Here is a 13,589-nt window from a genome sequence, read left to right on the forward strand (position 1 = left end):
CAACACTGCGCAAATCAGCTGTTTAGTTGGCAGTTTTTATCAGACACTTTTCGCTATTGGATTTCCCACAGAAGTTTAAACTTTAAACGAAATAAATGTTTTAACATGACTCGGACATGTAGGATATGTGGCGGCGACGACGGACGCTACTGGATTGAAACGCCAGTGGAGAAATACGCGGAGAAGACCTTCGGCCAGCTGCTGCTCGAATTAACTCGCATCGAGGTGGATCAATTGTCCTTTTGTCAATCAATTGCCACCCGCATTCATATATTAATGTAATTTAAATGCTATTCAAAGGTGGCCATGGTGCAGGCTGAGAAATTTCCGCAGTGGCTGTGCCTGGGCTGTGCCGAGAAACTGGAGACCACTTACGATTTTGTGCTGCAGGCGCGCCAGACCCACGAACTCTGGCTGCAAAAACTGGAGAGCTCTGTGGACGGAAAGGAGCACGATGGCATGGAGGAACCCATGGAGACCTTGGAGTGCCTGCGCGAGACACCCATCCACCTGTTCGAAATAGAGGGCGTGACCATCAAGACAGAGGAGCTGGCTCCCACGCATCTGGCGACCAAGGCTGATCCTCTAGTGCGCTCGCGCATCGTCAAGCGAAGCATTGTGCACCATTTTAGCGACTCAGATGACGACCAGGATGATGTGCCCTTGCGTCAACGAAAGATCAGTAGCTGCCCCTCTGAGCCGCCCAAGCCCAACGTTTGCGAACTGTGCAACAAGGCCTTCAGATATGTCACCAATCTGTATCGACACAAGCAGCGGGATCATGGTCTTCCCTGCAAGAGCGGAGAAGAGTGAGCTATTCTTTAGATTATATGAGTTGAGGTATTCTTTTATATCACCTGTTCTCTCACCAAAGATTCGATGATAACTATTACAAGTGTGACCTGTGCGATAAGTCCTACATATACGTGATGGCGCTGGTAAAGCACAAGCACAAGGAGCACGGGACCAGTCTGTTGCCCACCAAGATGTCCAGGCGAAAGTTACCAGGAAGGCCAAGGGCATTGCCCGAGGATGAATGTCCAGCAAGTCCTGCTTCAAACTCGGGTAACTCCACTCATCGCAGCAGAATCAACAACGACACCCTCGTGCACAGCATAATTAAGGCAGTAGAGTAAGTTTATTGTCATTATGCATCAATGTATCTAAAGAAATAGGGATGTTTAGGTTATCTTGTGTTATTGTATAGTATTACTTATGCTGGTGTCAAATTTATATAGTCTCCTAAAATAAGCATGTTTTGGATACCTTTTGTGTCGCTTAATGTTCATTATTGTAATATTCTTTAATGTATCTTAAGTTCTTAACAGTAAAATAGGGATGTTAAGGATATCTTCTGAATTGCATAATGTGTAGTATTGTGTTGTTCATAGACTAGAGTTATATGCATCAGAACGCATTATGCTGGTGCCAAATGTATATAAACCTCAATACCTTTTGTGCCGCATGTAGTCTATTATTGTATTATTTATTCAGAATCTTCTGCCTACAACTTTAGTATTCCATGATAATAACTCCAGTAAAATTAATCTCCTTCACAGACTCTCGGATGAGGATGGCAACAGCAATGTGGACAACTACTACAAGTGCGATCACTGCAGCAAGACCTACAAATACATTGTGAGCTTGATCAAGCACAAGCACAAAGAGCACTCCGACAAACGGTCGGACAAGCAGTTGGAGACGGAGGACGATCAGCCCCTGCCCTCCACATCCGGCTCGACAGTTGCCCGAGTTGCCAAGCCATCGAGAATCAATCGACGAGTTGATGGCTTCGATTACCATCGCTGCGAACCCAATGGCGCCAAGGAAATCAAGTGTATGATCTGCCTGCGACGCTTCACCAAACTGCGAGAGCTAAGGAATCACCTGCAGAACCATCCCACAGACTTTGATTTCGAGGCGCATGGCGAGCCCATTGAGCGAATCGCGGAGGGGTTTTTCAAGACCGCCGTGGAGTCCACGGCGGAGGGCTTGAAACGGCGCATCTTTCGGGATCTCAGGATGGGTGTTTACGGACGCTACTATTCTATTACAAACCAAGCTCGCTACGAGATGACTCTAGACAGCTCCGATACGGACAGCGATGGCGAGGAGGGTGACGGGGATGTGGTCATTCGGCGCAGCTACTCCTGCGAACTGTGCGAGTCCCCGGAAGCCAGGTGGCCGCGCAAGTATTTACTGCACCAGCACCACCGGAAGGAGCACACCTGGCTGGATGCTCCGCATGTGTGCCAGCGCTGCGACTCGCGCTTCCTCAGTGCCCAGCTGCTGGAGCACCACACCATCCAACTGTGCCAAAACACCCTGAAGCGCTTCATGTGCGACAAATGCCCTCAGCGTTTCTTTTGGCGCCGGAATCTGCGAGCCCATCTCGTCGAGCACAAGAGCAAGGTGAGGAGCTGTACAGATCAGAGGATAATTAGAAGCTATTCCTTAAGAACTACCTCAGCTTAGTTGTTTTTGGTTTCATTCTTCTAATTTCGTTTTAACTGCTCTTGCATAATAAGGCAATATATATTAAATTTTTTATCAAAATTTAAAGCACTCAAGAACTTTAATAGTCTTTGTCTTTAACTTTGAGTTGTGGTAATAGTTTTCTACGGGCCTTAAATCTTTTTAAAAGGAAAGGTATTTATTATAATTTATGTTAATTACTTATAAGTCTTAACAAATTAGTTTAAATTTTTTGAAAAAATTGATCTTTAATAAATTGTGGTAACAGTTATGCATGGGTTTCAGATTTTTTTTAAAAGCGGAAAACTAATTCTGCGTATTTTTTTTTTTGAAATTTTTATTCCTTACTTATAAGTTCTAACAAACTAATTTCATTAAATATTTGCAAAAAATAAGAAAGTTACTTGTCCATCTTATTCTAATCCATTTTAGCAAGAGGATTACCCGTGCGATCTGTGCTCCCGGAGTTTTCAAGACAAAAGCGCCGTGACCAAGCACAAACTGATGATGCACCGCGATAGCAACATGCAGCTATATCCTTGCCGCTGGTGCACCCGCACCTTCTATCGTCCTGCCCTGCTGCACAAGCACGTGCAACGCCACGGATTCTCTGGCCACGATCTGCCCCTGGCTGAAACGCTGCTGGCGGATGCCTCTAAACCGGCGGGACCAAAGAGCATCCAGTGCAAGTTGTGTGCGATCCAATTCATCAGCGTAGCAGACTTGCGGCGGCACATATCCATGCAGGGTCACAGTGATCAGCCGTCGGCCTACATGATCAGCACGGCAGCTGGATTTGAGCTCCTGCTGGAGGATACGGACGACAGTGATGAGGAAAGCACTACTAGCAGGTCGTACACCTGCGACCTGTGTGATATGAGCTTCCGGCGACGACGGGAGTTGAGTGAGCACCAGTACTCGCTGCATTGCTTCGACAAGCTGCCACATTCCTGCGAACACTGCATTTTCAAGACGGTGGATAAGGTAAGTTTTTAATTGATACTATTTTAATTATTTTGCATTAAATGAAATCTTATTTTAGTACATGTTGGATCAACACGTTCGCAACCAATGCTTAAACAAGGAGAAGAAGTTCGTCTGCTCGCGCTGTGGCTACAAGTTCATGTGGGAGGAGAACCTCAACCAGCATCTGGCCAGCCAGCATCCCAAGCAACCCACTGTTTTGGAGCAGCACCCACCGGTGAGGAGGAGGCGACGCTTCCGCTACCCGTGTCCCCACTGCTGGCGCTCCTTTGTCGTGGAGCCCAGCCTGCAGAAGCACATCAGGGACATGCACCTGGCCAAAAAGAATCCAGTCAAGAAGTACCTCTGCTCTCTTTGCGGCCTGGAGTCGCTGACGCCCAACAAACTGAGCATCCACATGCGTCGTCATACCGGCGAAAAGCCCTTCAAGTGCGATCTCTGCGACATGCGCTTCACGGTCCACTACGAACTGAAGGTGCACCACCGTAGACACACTGGCGAGCGGCCCTACCAATGCAACTTCTGCTCCAAGGACTTCGCACGACAGGACAAACTGAAGCGGCACGTCCTAACACACAACGTGAAATCTTAGAGTAATGATTTTAGGACTAACGATAAATAATGATTTGTTTACAATAATCACATTGCCTAGAGTGATTTCCATTAAGATTAAAGCCTGATGAAAGCCCACTACATACACTTTGTACCTCTTAACTCTGAAATGACTTGGAAGTTTTTGGGTTTGCTTAAATTAAAGATCAAATGCTGGATTGTCATGCCTTTTTAAATTCGTCATTAAATGTTTAATCTAATAGCATTAATTTTTGCAAAAAATCATGGTCATTATAAAAATTGTGAAAATTGGTCCTAAAATTCACTTTAAAAATCGAACGGGGATAGATAGTAAAGGTTACCAGCCCACAAAACCGTCACTTTTATGGCTGTTTGTCTTATTTTAGCAAAATTAGTCTCTAAGTCTTTAAATGTTTTTGTCTTTACTCTCTATTAATCTGTTTTGTTACTGTCGTATTTTATTTTGAGTGCATTCCAAAAAATTTAATTTTTGCACCATAAACTAAATAAGAAAATGCCTTTTTAATTTAAAAGTTATTTTATAAAAATATTTTTTATTGTTATTTTTAGTTATCATATTTATAAAATTAACTTATTCCTTGTCTTGGGATTTAAACGCTCTCCCCAAAAATCACTCATCTAAATACTGATAAGTATTTCTAATTCTCTTCTGAATGCTATTTATTCTCTTAAACAAAAAGTACATACATACATACCCTATATGTAACACGAAGAATGCCGTCACGTTCTCGAAGAGATAAATATAACGAGCTTTTGTTCGTGAAAACATTTAGTGGTCCAGTAGCTATTTGAAAGGCGTTAGTATCACACGATAGCGCATCTAAGCAAAGATCATGGCAGACCAAACCACTCCGAAGTGGGTGAACAAAGAGCTTTTCCATGGGTTGTTGGAACAGTATAATAACAATTTCAAGGCGGTACTTAAATTTGTTCCCACATCGGCGATTAGTAAGGGGGAGAATTATTTGACGATCGTGCTACGTATACAAATTGAAATGCAGCTGAAAGGTGAGTAACAATGCCGAATTGCTGTTATCAAATAGTAAACATGAAAATTCAGATAATAGCACAGAAGATGTCAGCTACATATTGAAGATTCCTCTGGTTCCGGAAGATCAGGATAACGATTTCAAAGACATGTTCGATGCCGAACTAGACATGTACAACCATTTGATACCAGAACTGGAGGACCTGTATGCCACGAACACTTCCCTATCACCGAGATTCAAGCCACTGCATTTCAAGTTTCCAGGCAATCCGATTAAGAGTGACTATATACTGCTAGAGGATCTGCGAAAAAGGGGATACAAAAATGCCGACAGAATTCAGGGCTTGGAGCAGTTCGAAGTGGAGGCTGTGCTGAAGAAGTTGGCCCAGTGGCATGCAGCCTCTGCAAAAAGAGTGGTTGAACTGGGTGAACATGATAAAGATATTCGGGAGAGTTACTTCACCACCGAGCACCAGAAATTGCTGGATGACTTCAACATTAATTTTTGTATGCCCTTCTTGGAATGCATGCAGAAATATAATCTGGATCCAGGACAACTTGTTCTCATAGTAAGTTTTCAATATATTATATACTAAAAAAAATGTAGTGAGAAATGATATTTATTTTGGTGGTATTCCGTGGCAATTGGTTCTTAATACTTAATATGTTCAAAAACTGGGAGAGCAAAAAAATACTCTTATAAATATAAATTTTAAATTATTCAATACGTGTATGTTGACTTGAAAATATCAAATTGATTTTTGCATTTGTTTTTTCTGTGTATATACATATTTAAATATTTCTTATAATAAATAATTTTTTTTTTTTCAGAGCGACTACACATCGCGTTTGACGGATTTGAATATAGAGTTTGGCAAAAATGATCCTATGGAGTTAAGTGTGCTAAACCATGGTGATTTCTGGTGCAACAACTTTATGTTCAAGTACAAAGATGGTACAGCGGTGGAAGATGTTTGTTTTGTCGATTTTCAGCTGCCCAAATTTGGTAAAATTATAAATAGCGACCAACAAAGGCAACTATTTAATATAAATATTCATATTTAGGCACACCCGCCCAGGACCTTTTTTGTCTGCTGATGACCTCCCCCAAATTCTCGATCAAGCTGAATAAGTTCGATCATTTTATAGAGTATTATCACCAGCAGCTCGTCGAGCATCTCGGTCTGCTCAACTACAATAGGAATGCGCCCACACTGGCTCAGCTGCACACCCATCTGCACAGATATAGTCTCTGGGGTAAGACCTCGACCCCAAGCTTTTTTTTTAGTGTGGCTCCCAATTCAAACCCCTCGTTATTCCAGCTTTTATTTGCGCTCAGCGTATGCTGCCCATAGTGCTGCTCCCACCCGATGTCGATTCGAATATAGGCAATGTAATGGGAAACTCGGAGGAGGCGATGGCGTTCAAGCGTAAGATGTTTCTCCTGCCGGCTTACGTGGATCAGATCAAAGTCATACTGCCTTGGCTCATTAACCGGGGTTACATTAGATAAATTTGATGAAACTTAAAACCGGTCCCATCAGAGCTCAAAAGTATTAACATATGTAAATAAATGTTATCAAAAGTAAATATGTGAAAGATATTAAACAGTAAAAAACTATAAAAAAAAACTGTTTATTAGAAGTAATTTATTCGAAAAAAAATTTGTTATATGAGGATGATAGACACAAAATTAAAAACTATTAAAAAATTAAGCATTAGCTCAAATTCTATAATAGTACTTCATAACGATTTGTAACGATTGTTACAAATAATTTGTTCGAAAAAAAACGCATTTATAATAGAATGTCTTTTATGGATGACTTTTATAGGGGGTTTCCGCCAAAAATTCCTCATTGTGAAATAAATAAAAACAAATGGTAACCAATTATTTGGAATGCTATAAGCAGAGCTTTTGAGAGAAGATCAAGAGATAGCTGCCGCGCTCTATGAAACTACAAAAGCTTTCCAGTAAAATAGAAATGTCTAATTCTCTCATTTTCGTCAGTCAACGCAACACCGCCAAACAAGGCGTATACGTATTCTCTTTTGCGTTTCAGTAGTAATTCCGCGTTTGTTTTCCAACTAGTAATCCCGATAATCTACAATGGCTGCTAGGAAAATTCCCGATTGGGTCTGTGCAGAACTTTTCGAAGATGTTCTCAAGTCGAGTGTCGAGGGATACTCAAAAGTCAGAAGTTTTAAAGCGGAAAGCGGATCCGCAGCGGGGGATAACTACGCCACTATCATGCTGCGAGTTAATATCGAAGTGGAGCTGCAAGGTGAGTTTGCTGGCTTTTTTTGACATTGATTATTGTTATCAAACTTCTCCCCTTCAGATGGCACCACCAAACAAGCGTCTTTTATGGTCAAGTTGCCACATCAGACTGAAGTGTATAAGGAAATGATGAAGCACACCAACATTTTCGAAATCGAGCGAACTATGTACAATGAGGTCATTCCCGAAATGGAGGCACTTTACAAGGCGGCCGGTGTGGAGATCACATTTGGCGCCAAGAGCTACGAACTTCGGAATGCCAAGAGCGAGTACATAGCTCTCGAGGATCTTTGCACTAAAGGGTTTAAGAATGCCAATCGATTAGAGGGACTCGATCAAGCGCATACGGAAAGAGTCCTCCGGAAGTTGGCCCAGTGGCATGCTGCAACCGCAGTGAGAGTGACCACAAAGGGGCAGTATCCGGAAATCGTTCTCAAGGGCTTCTTCAAGGAGGAAAACAAGCCGATGATGAACGAAATGATGAACGGGATGGGTGAGATATTCCTGAAATGCTGTGCCACTTATGAAGGCAACGAGGCATACATAGACAAAATCGTAGGTAGTAACTTTTATTTTAAAATCCATTCTTACAACTTTCTTATACCCAAATAGAAAGCCCTAAAGCCCGTGGTAATTGACGAGATGTTCAAGATGGGCGAAGTTGATCCCACGGAATTTAATGTGCTGAATCACGGTGATTCGTGGTCAAATAACATTATGTTCCAGTACGATGATTTCGGAAAGGTTAACGAGGTGTATATGGTCGATTATCAGGTCTCGAAGTACGGTTCCGCGGCGCAGGATCTGCTTTACTTCCTAATATCCTCCACGAAGCTAGAAGACAAGTTGAGCAAATTCGACTACTATGTTAAGGTGTACCATGATAATCTTGTAGAGCATCTGAAGATTCTCAAATACTCCAAGCCATTGCCAAGTTTGCGTGGCATTCACAAGATGTTGCTTAGGTATGGACTTTTTGGTGAGTACAATTTAGAAAACAGTCTGGACTACATTTTTATCTAAGACTTTCTGATTTCCTTACCAGCATATTCCGTGGCCACTGGTGTGATGGCAGCCGTTCTCGTAGATCCCACGGATAGCGCCAGTTTCGAGAACTTTCTTGGCGACTCCGCTGAGGGTGTGGACTTCCAGATGCAAATGTACAACAACGCCCGCTACCGAAAACACATCCAGGCCATTCTGCCCTGGCTGCTCAATCGGGGCGCCCTGGATATCAACTAGAATGTTTATCATGAATCATGATAAATCTTTAAGACGAGCCGACATTTCTGCACGAAATGCAAAAAGTCGCTTTTCTGACTCATGGGAGGTCCATAACCCAAGTATTGAACAAAATAGACCAATAAAAATATACCTTACCCTGAAGAAAAAATTATAACTTGGAAGTAATTATATTTTTTTTTAATGTTCTTCAATTATGGTTTTAGATTTTAAATAGCTCCCATTAAAAAAATAACAAATATATAAAAAAAATTTTAATTTGGCGGTTTTTGTTAGTTTTGCCACGCTGCGATAAAAAATGCCTGTGTAGGCGAATATTTTAAATACCTTGAAAAGCTGTCCATATGGGACAATTTTAGAAATGTGTTTATTGCGTCAAGTCTTTATGGATTTTTCCTCACAAAAGTTAAAAACAGGAATTTGTTTGTTGATTCTGCAATAGATTTTTTTCAAATTTTATTTCTAAAGAAGGAAATTGAATGTCACACCAAGTAATGTAATATGTGGTCATTACGCTCTAAAGTGAAATTAACATGGCAAAAACTTTGGGAGAAAAATTACTAAAGTGCAATTAGTAAAGCTTGTACGAACAGCCTTTTATTCTACGTATTTATGAAAGCTCCCCGACAGATATAAAACTAGGGATATTTCATGACTGGCTTCAGTAAACCCACTCTAGTACAACTAGGCGTATACTTGTTCTTGTTTATTGAAACCCAAAAGTAACGAATATCTACAATGGTTGCTAGTAAAATTCCCGATTGGGTCAGAGAGGAGCTATTCGAAGATGTTCTTAAGTCGAATATGGTGGGATATTCAAAAGTCAGAAGTTTTAAAGCGGAAAGCGGATCCTCAGCGGGAGAAAACTACGCCTCAATTATGGTCCGAGTAAATATCGAAGTGGAGCTGCTAGGTGAGTTGGTTGGCATTTATTGACACTTGCTGATTTCAATCTTCTCCCTTGTAGATGGAACAAACAAACAGGTGTCTTACATGGTTAAGTTACCACATCAAAATGATGTTCACAAGGAATTGATGGAGCACATAAACATCTTCGAAATCGAGCGCACAATGTACAGAGTGGTTGTTCCCGAAATGGAGGCTCTATACAAGGCGGCCGGTGTGGAGGTCACATTTGGAGCCAAGAACTATGAACTTAGGAATGGCAAGAGCGAGTACATAGCTCTCGAGGATCTGTGCTCGAAGGGGTTTAAGAATGTCAATCGATTAGAGGGACTCGATCAAGCGCACACTGAAAGAGTCCTCCGAAAAATGGCCCAGTGGCATGCTGCAACCGCAGTGCGAGTGGCGACAAAGGGGCAGTATCCGGAAGGCGTTCTAAAGACCTTCTTCAAGGAGGAAAACAGGGCGAAGATAAACGAAACGATGAACGGGATGGGTGAAATATTCCTGAAATGCTGTGCCACTTATGAAGGTAACGAGGCATACATAGACAAACTCGTAAGTCGTTACTATTATTTTAAAATCCGTTCTTATTATTTATTTTGTATATTTAATTAGAAAGCCCTGAAGCCAGTGATATTAGACGAGATGTTTAAGATGGGCAAAGTGGATTCGACGGAATTCAATGTACTGAACCATGGCGACTCCTGGTCGAATAACTTTATGTTCCAGTACGATGATTTCGGAAAGGTCAAGGAGGTGTATATGGTAGATTATCAGATGCCGAAGTACGGTAATGTGGCTCATGACTTGATCTACTTCCTGATATCCTCCACGAAGCTGGAAGACAAGTTGAGCAAATTTGATTACTACGTTAGGGTTTACCATGATAATCTAGTGGAGCATCTTAAGATTCTCAAATACTCCAAGCCAATGCCAAGCTTGCGAGACATTCACAAGACGTTGTTTGAGTATGGACCATTCAGTGAGTAAAATTTGGCTTAGCAGTTTAAATTTCATTTATAAACCGTGAATTATTGATTCCTTTTCCAGTATATTGCGTGGCCACTGGTGTGATGGCAGTCGTTCTCGTAGATCCATCAAAAGACGCCTGTTTTGAGAACTTTACAGGCGACTCCGCCGAGGGAAAGGAATTCCAAACGAAAATGTATAGCAATGCTCGGTACCGAAAACACACCGAGGCCATCTTGCCCTGGCTTCTTAATCGCGGCGCACTGGATATCAATTAGAAAATGTATCATATTATATCTTGATGAGACGCCGACATTCCTACGTTAGAAGCTTAAAGCTGCATTCTGGCTCATAGAGCTCTAAACCATAATTAAAATAAATCAAATATAAACAAAGATTTTTCTTATAGAGTTACCTTTTTTAAAGAATAAAGTGCTCATAAAGATAACGCTTCGAACCAAAATTATTTTTTCAAATATTAATCAATTTATTACAATTACACAACTTCCATTTGGTTCAAAGTTTACAGCCACACATCGTAATATATATTAACAAAGTATATATATGATCAGTACGGTCTACAGGTAAATTGACATGGCAAAAACTTGTTTGGGCTGGGAGAAAATAAGGTGAAGTGCAATTAGAAAAGCTTGTTAGTAAAGACTGAAAAAAGCCACTTGTTCTACGAACTTATGAAAGCTCCGCGACAGATATAAAACTAGGGATCTTTCATGCCTGTCCTCAGTCAACCCACTCTAGTACAACTAGGCGTATACTTGTTATAAGTTTCATTAAAAAACAAAAGTAAGGTTATCGACAATGGCTGGTAGTAAAATTCCCGATTGGGTCACTGCAGAACTATTCGAAGATGTTCTCAAGGCAAATGTGGAAGGGTATTCAAAAGTTAACAATTTCAAGGCGGATATTGGATCTGCGGCAGGGGAAAACTATGCCACTATAATGCTCCGAGTTAACATCGAAGTAGAACTACAGGGTAGGTCAATGAGAGTGAATTGCGAGAAAAATTTCTAACTTTTTATACTTAGATGGCAAAACAAAACCTGTGTCTTACATGGTCAAGCTACCCCACCAACTGGAGTTTTACCAGGAGATGATGAAGCGGACCAACATATTTGACATCGAGCGCCTAATGTACAACCAGGTGGTTCCTGAAATGGAGGCTATTTATAAAGAAGTTGGTGTGGATATCACTTTCGGAGCTAAGAGCTATGATCTGAAGAATGCCAAGACCGATTATGTGGCCCTGGAGGATCTGGGAATCAAGGGATTCAAGAATGCCAACCGCCTGGAAGGACTCGACCAAACGCACACTGAAAGAGTTCTTCGAAAGCTAGCCCAATGGCATGCTGCATCCGCGGTGCGAGTGGCCACCAAGGGTCCGTATCCTGATATCCTCTTACACGGCTTCTTTAAGGAGGATTCTCGCCCAATGATGACCGAAATGATGAAAGGAATGGGAGCCAATTTTGTCAAAAGCTGTGTCACCTACGAAGGTTACGAAGTGTTTCTAGACAAAGTCGTAAGTAGTAAACACTTGATATGTCCAATATGCTTTTAATTTCCCCATGTTTTGTTAGAAAGCTCTACAGCCGGTGTTTGTCGATAAACTCTTCGAATTCGCCAAGGTCGATCCCACGGAATTCAATGTACTTAACCACGGCGATTCGTGGTCGAATAATATAATGTTCCAATACGATGCTTTTGGAAAGATCAAGGAGGTCTATTTGGTCGACTATCAGATCCCCAAATATGGTACCGTTGCCCAGGACCTGCTCTACTTCTTGATTTCGTCCACAAAGCTAGAGGATAAACTTTCCAAATTTGATTACTATATTAAGGTTTATCATGAGAACCTAGTAGAACACCTAGAGATTCTAAAGTATTCAAAGCCGATTCCCAGTCTGCGAGACATTCACTTGGCGCTGTTTAAATATGGCTTTTTCGGTAAGTTCTTTAAATCAATATTTTGCGCATTAAATGGTGTATATTGATATAATTTTCCCAAGGATATTCCGTGGCCACTGGTGTGATGGCCGCCGTTCTCTTAGATCCCACAGATACAGCCAGTTTTGAGAACTTTATGGGTGAGACTGAAGCGGGAGTGGATTTCCAGATGCAGCTTTACAACAGTCCCCGGTTCCGCAAACACATTCAAGTGATTATGCCCTGGCTACTAAATCGTGGCTCTCTGGACATCTAAAACTGCATACTTTCAAATTTTACACAATAAACACTCAACGTTGAGTCAGAAATAAATGCGACCGACCACATGATAGTGTTATCTGCACCTACGTGCGATAGTGGACACAAGTATTAATAGCGAGTTCTATTATTCTGCTAAACCATTCATGAAAAGTTGAATTCATGGCGGTAAAGGGTTTGCCAAATATGGAAGTAAACAACAGTTGAAAATTCAAGTCCAGACATAAAGTAATAGATTATAAGGTAGTGAACAACAAAAAAGGTCTATGAACTTAAATACCTATGTATGTATTTTCAAACACTATATTGTTTGGGGAGTTCGTGAGCATAGATATGATTGTACGAAAGAAAGTTTAGAATATATAACCAAATATGGTTATAAGCAAACAGTGTAGCAAAACAAAACTGAAAGTAAGTTTGGTTTAAAAGCATATACTCTGCAGTTCTCTCAATGTTTGTATCTCAATATTTTTTCACATAAAAATATTTACGAAGGATGCTGATGGCGTTTTCACTTTTATGTCAATATTTGTTTTGGAAAAAATTATAGTTTTCTCAGTATTTTATTAGGTTGTACCAACTTAACTTAAAGAATATTTTTAGAAAAATTAATAAACTTTTATTTAGAAGGTAGGTGCTGCAAATTTTTCTGGATATTATTTTAATTTCTTCCTTTTATTTCTTAAAATCACGATATGTCAGATAACTAATTTTAAGACGTTAAGGAAAATAGTTGTTAATTTCTGTTTTTCAACATTTAACCACTCTTCCTTATATTTACTTTTACCACTCCATTTATGGGCACGTTGGCTTACAGTTGAAGCTTTTTGAGGGGAGAGAAATTAGTTTGAGAGAGAAGATCAAGAGAAATCACTTCATTTTGAAAATCGAATAGAAAGCTACTGAGATGATACAAAAATATTTGGCTGC

At 40.8% G+C, this 13,589-nt stretch overlaps 5 protein-coding genes across 5 annotated transcripts; all 5 read left to right on the plus strand.

The window, feature by feature from the left end:
• The first annotated feature begins 14 nt into the window (after positions 1 to 14).
• On the plus strand, positions 15 to 4,152 carry LOC108143869 (zinc finger protein 845). Its single transcript, XM_017268436.1, has 6 exons — positions 15 to 225; positions 301 to 809; positions 875 to 1,132; positions 1,560 to 2,412; positions 2,908 to 3,459; positions 3,518 to 4,152. The coding sequence occupies exons 1-6, from the start codon at positions 106 to 108 to the stop codon at positions 4,049 to 4,051; spliced, it is 2,826 nt and encodes a 941-aa protein (XP_017123925.1). The 5' UTR covers positions 15 to 105; the 3' UTR covers positions 4,052 to 4,152.
• A 672-nt stretch (positions 4,153 to 4,824) lies between these two features.
• LOC108143761 lies at positions 4,825 to 6,631 on the plus strand. The gene is made up of 5 exons (XM_017268290.2): positions 4,825 to 5,061; positions 5,114 to 5,610; positions 5,873 to 6,047; positions 6,107 to 6,298; positions 6,364 to 6,631. The coding sequence occupies exons 1-5, from the start codon at positions 4,887 to 4,889 to the stop codon at positions 6,552 to 6,554; spliced, it is 1,230 nt and encodes a 409-aa protein (XP_017123779.1). The 5' UTR covers positions 4,825 to 4,886; the 3' UTR covers positions 6,555 to 6,631.
• Positions 6,632 to 7,060: 429 nt separating this feature from the next.
• Positions 7,061 to 8,712, plus strand: LOC108143754. Its single transcript, XM_017268284.2, has 4 exons — positions 7,061 to 7,323; positions 7,381 to 7,874; positions 7,932 to 8,298; positions 8,365 to 8,712. The coding sequence occupies exons 1-4, from the start codon at positions 7,149 to 7,151 to the stop codon at positions 8,559 to 8,561; spliced, it is 1,233 nt and encodes a 410-aa protein (XP_017123773.1). The 5' UTR covers positions 7,061 to 7,148; the 3' UTR covers positions 8,562 to 8,712.
• Positions 8,713 to 9,086: 374 nt separating this feature from the next.
• Positions 9,087 to 10,805, plus strand: LOC108143769. The gene is made up of 4 exons (XM_017268297.2): positions 9,087 to 9,474; positions 9,529 to 10,022; positions 10,083 to 10,449; positions 10,518 to 10,805. The coding sequence occupies exons 1-4, from the start codon at positions 9,300 to 9,302 to the stop codon at positions 10,712 to 10,714; spliced, it is 1,233 nt and encodes a 410-aa protein (XP_017123786.1). The 5' UTR covers positions 9,087 to 9,299; the 3' UTR covers positions 10,715 to 10,805.
• A 391-nt stretch (positions 10,806 to 11,196) lies between these two features.
• On the plus strand, positions 11,197 to 12,725 carry LOC108143753. Its single transcript, XM_017268283.2, has 4 exons — positions 11,197 to 11,430; positions 11,483 to 11,976; positions 12,035 to 12,401; positions 12,464 to 12,725. Exons 1-4 carry the CDS (start codon positions 11,256 to 11,258, stop codon positions 12,655 to 12,657), a joined length of 1,230 nt encoding a protein of 409 aa, XP_017123772.1. The 5' UTR covers positions 11,197 to 11,255; the 3' UTR covers positions 12,658 to 12,725.
• Positions 12,726 to 13,589: the final 864 nt, after the last annotated feature.

Source organism: Drosophila elegans, unplaced genomic scaffold, assembly GCF_018152505.1.
Source record: "Drosophila elegans isolate 14027-0461.03 unplaced genomic scaffold, ASM1815250v1 contig_468, whole genome shotgun sequence".
Taxonomy (NCBI): Eukaryota; Metazoa; Arthropoda; class Insecta; order Diptera; family Drosophilidae; genus Drosophila; species Drosophila elegans.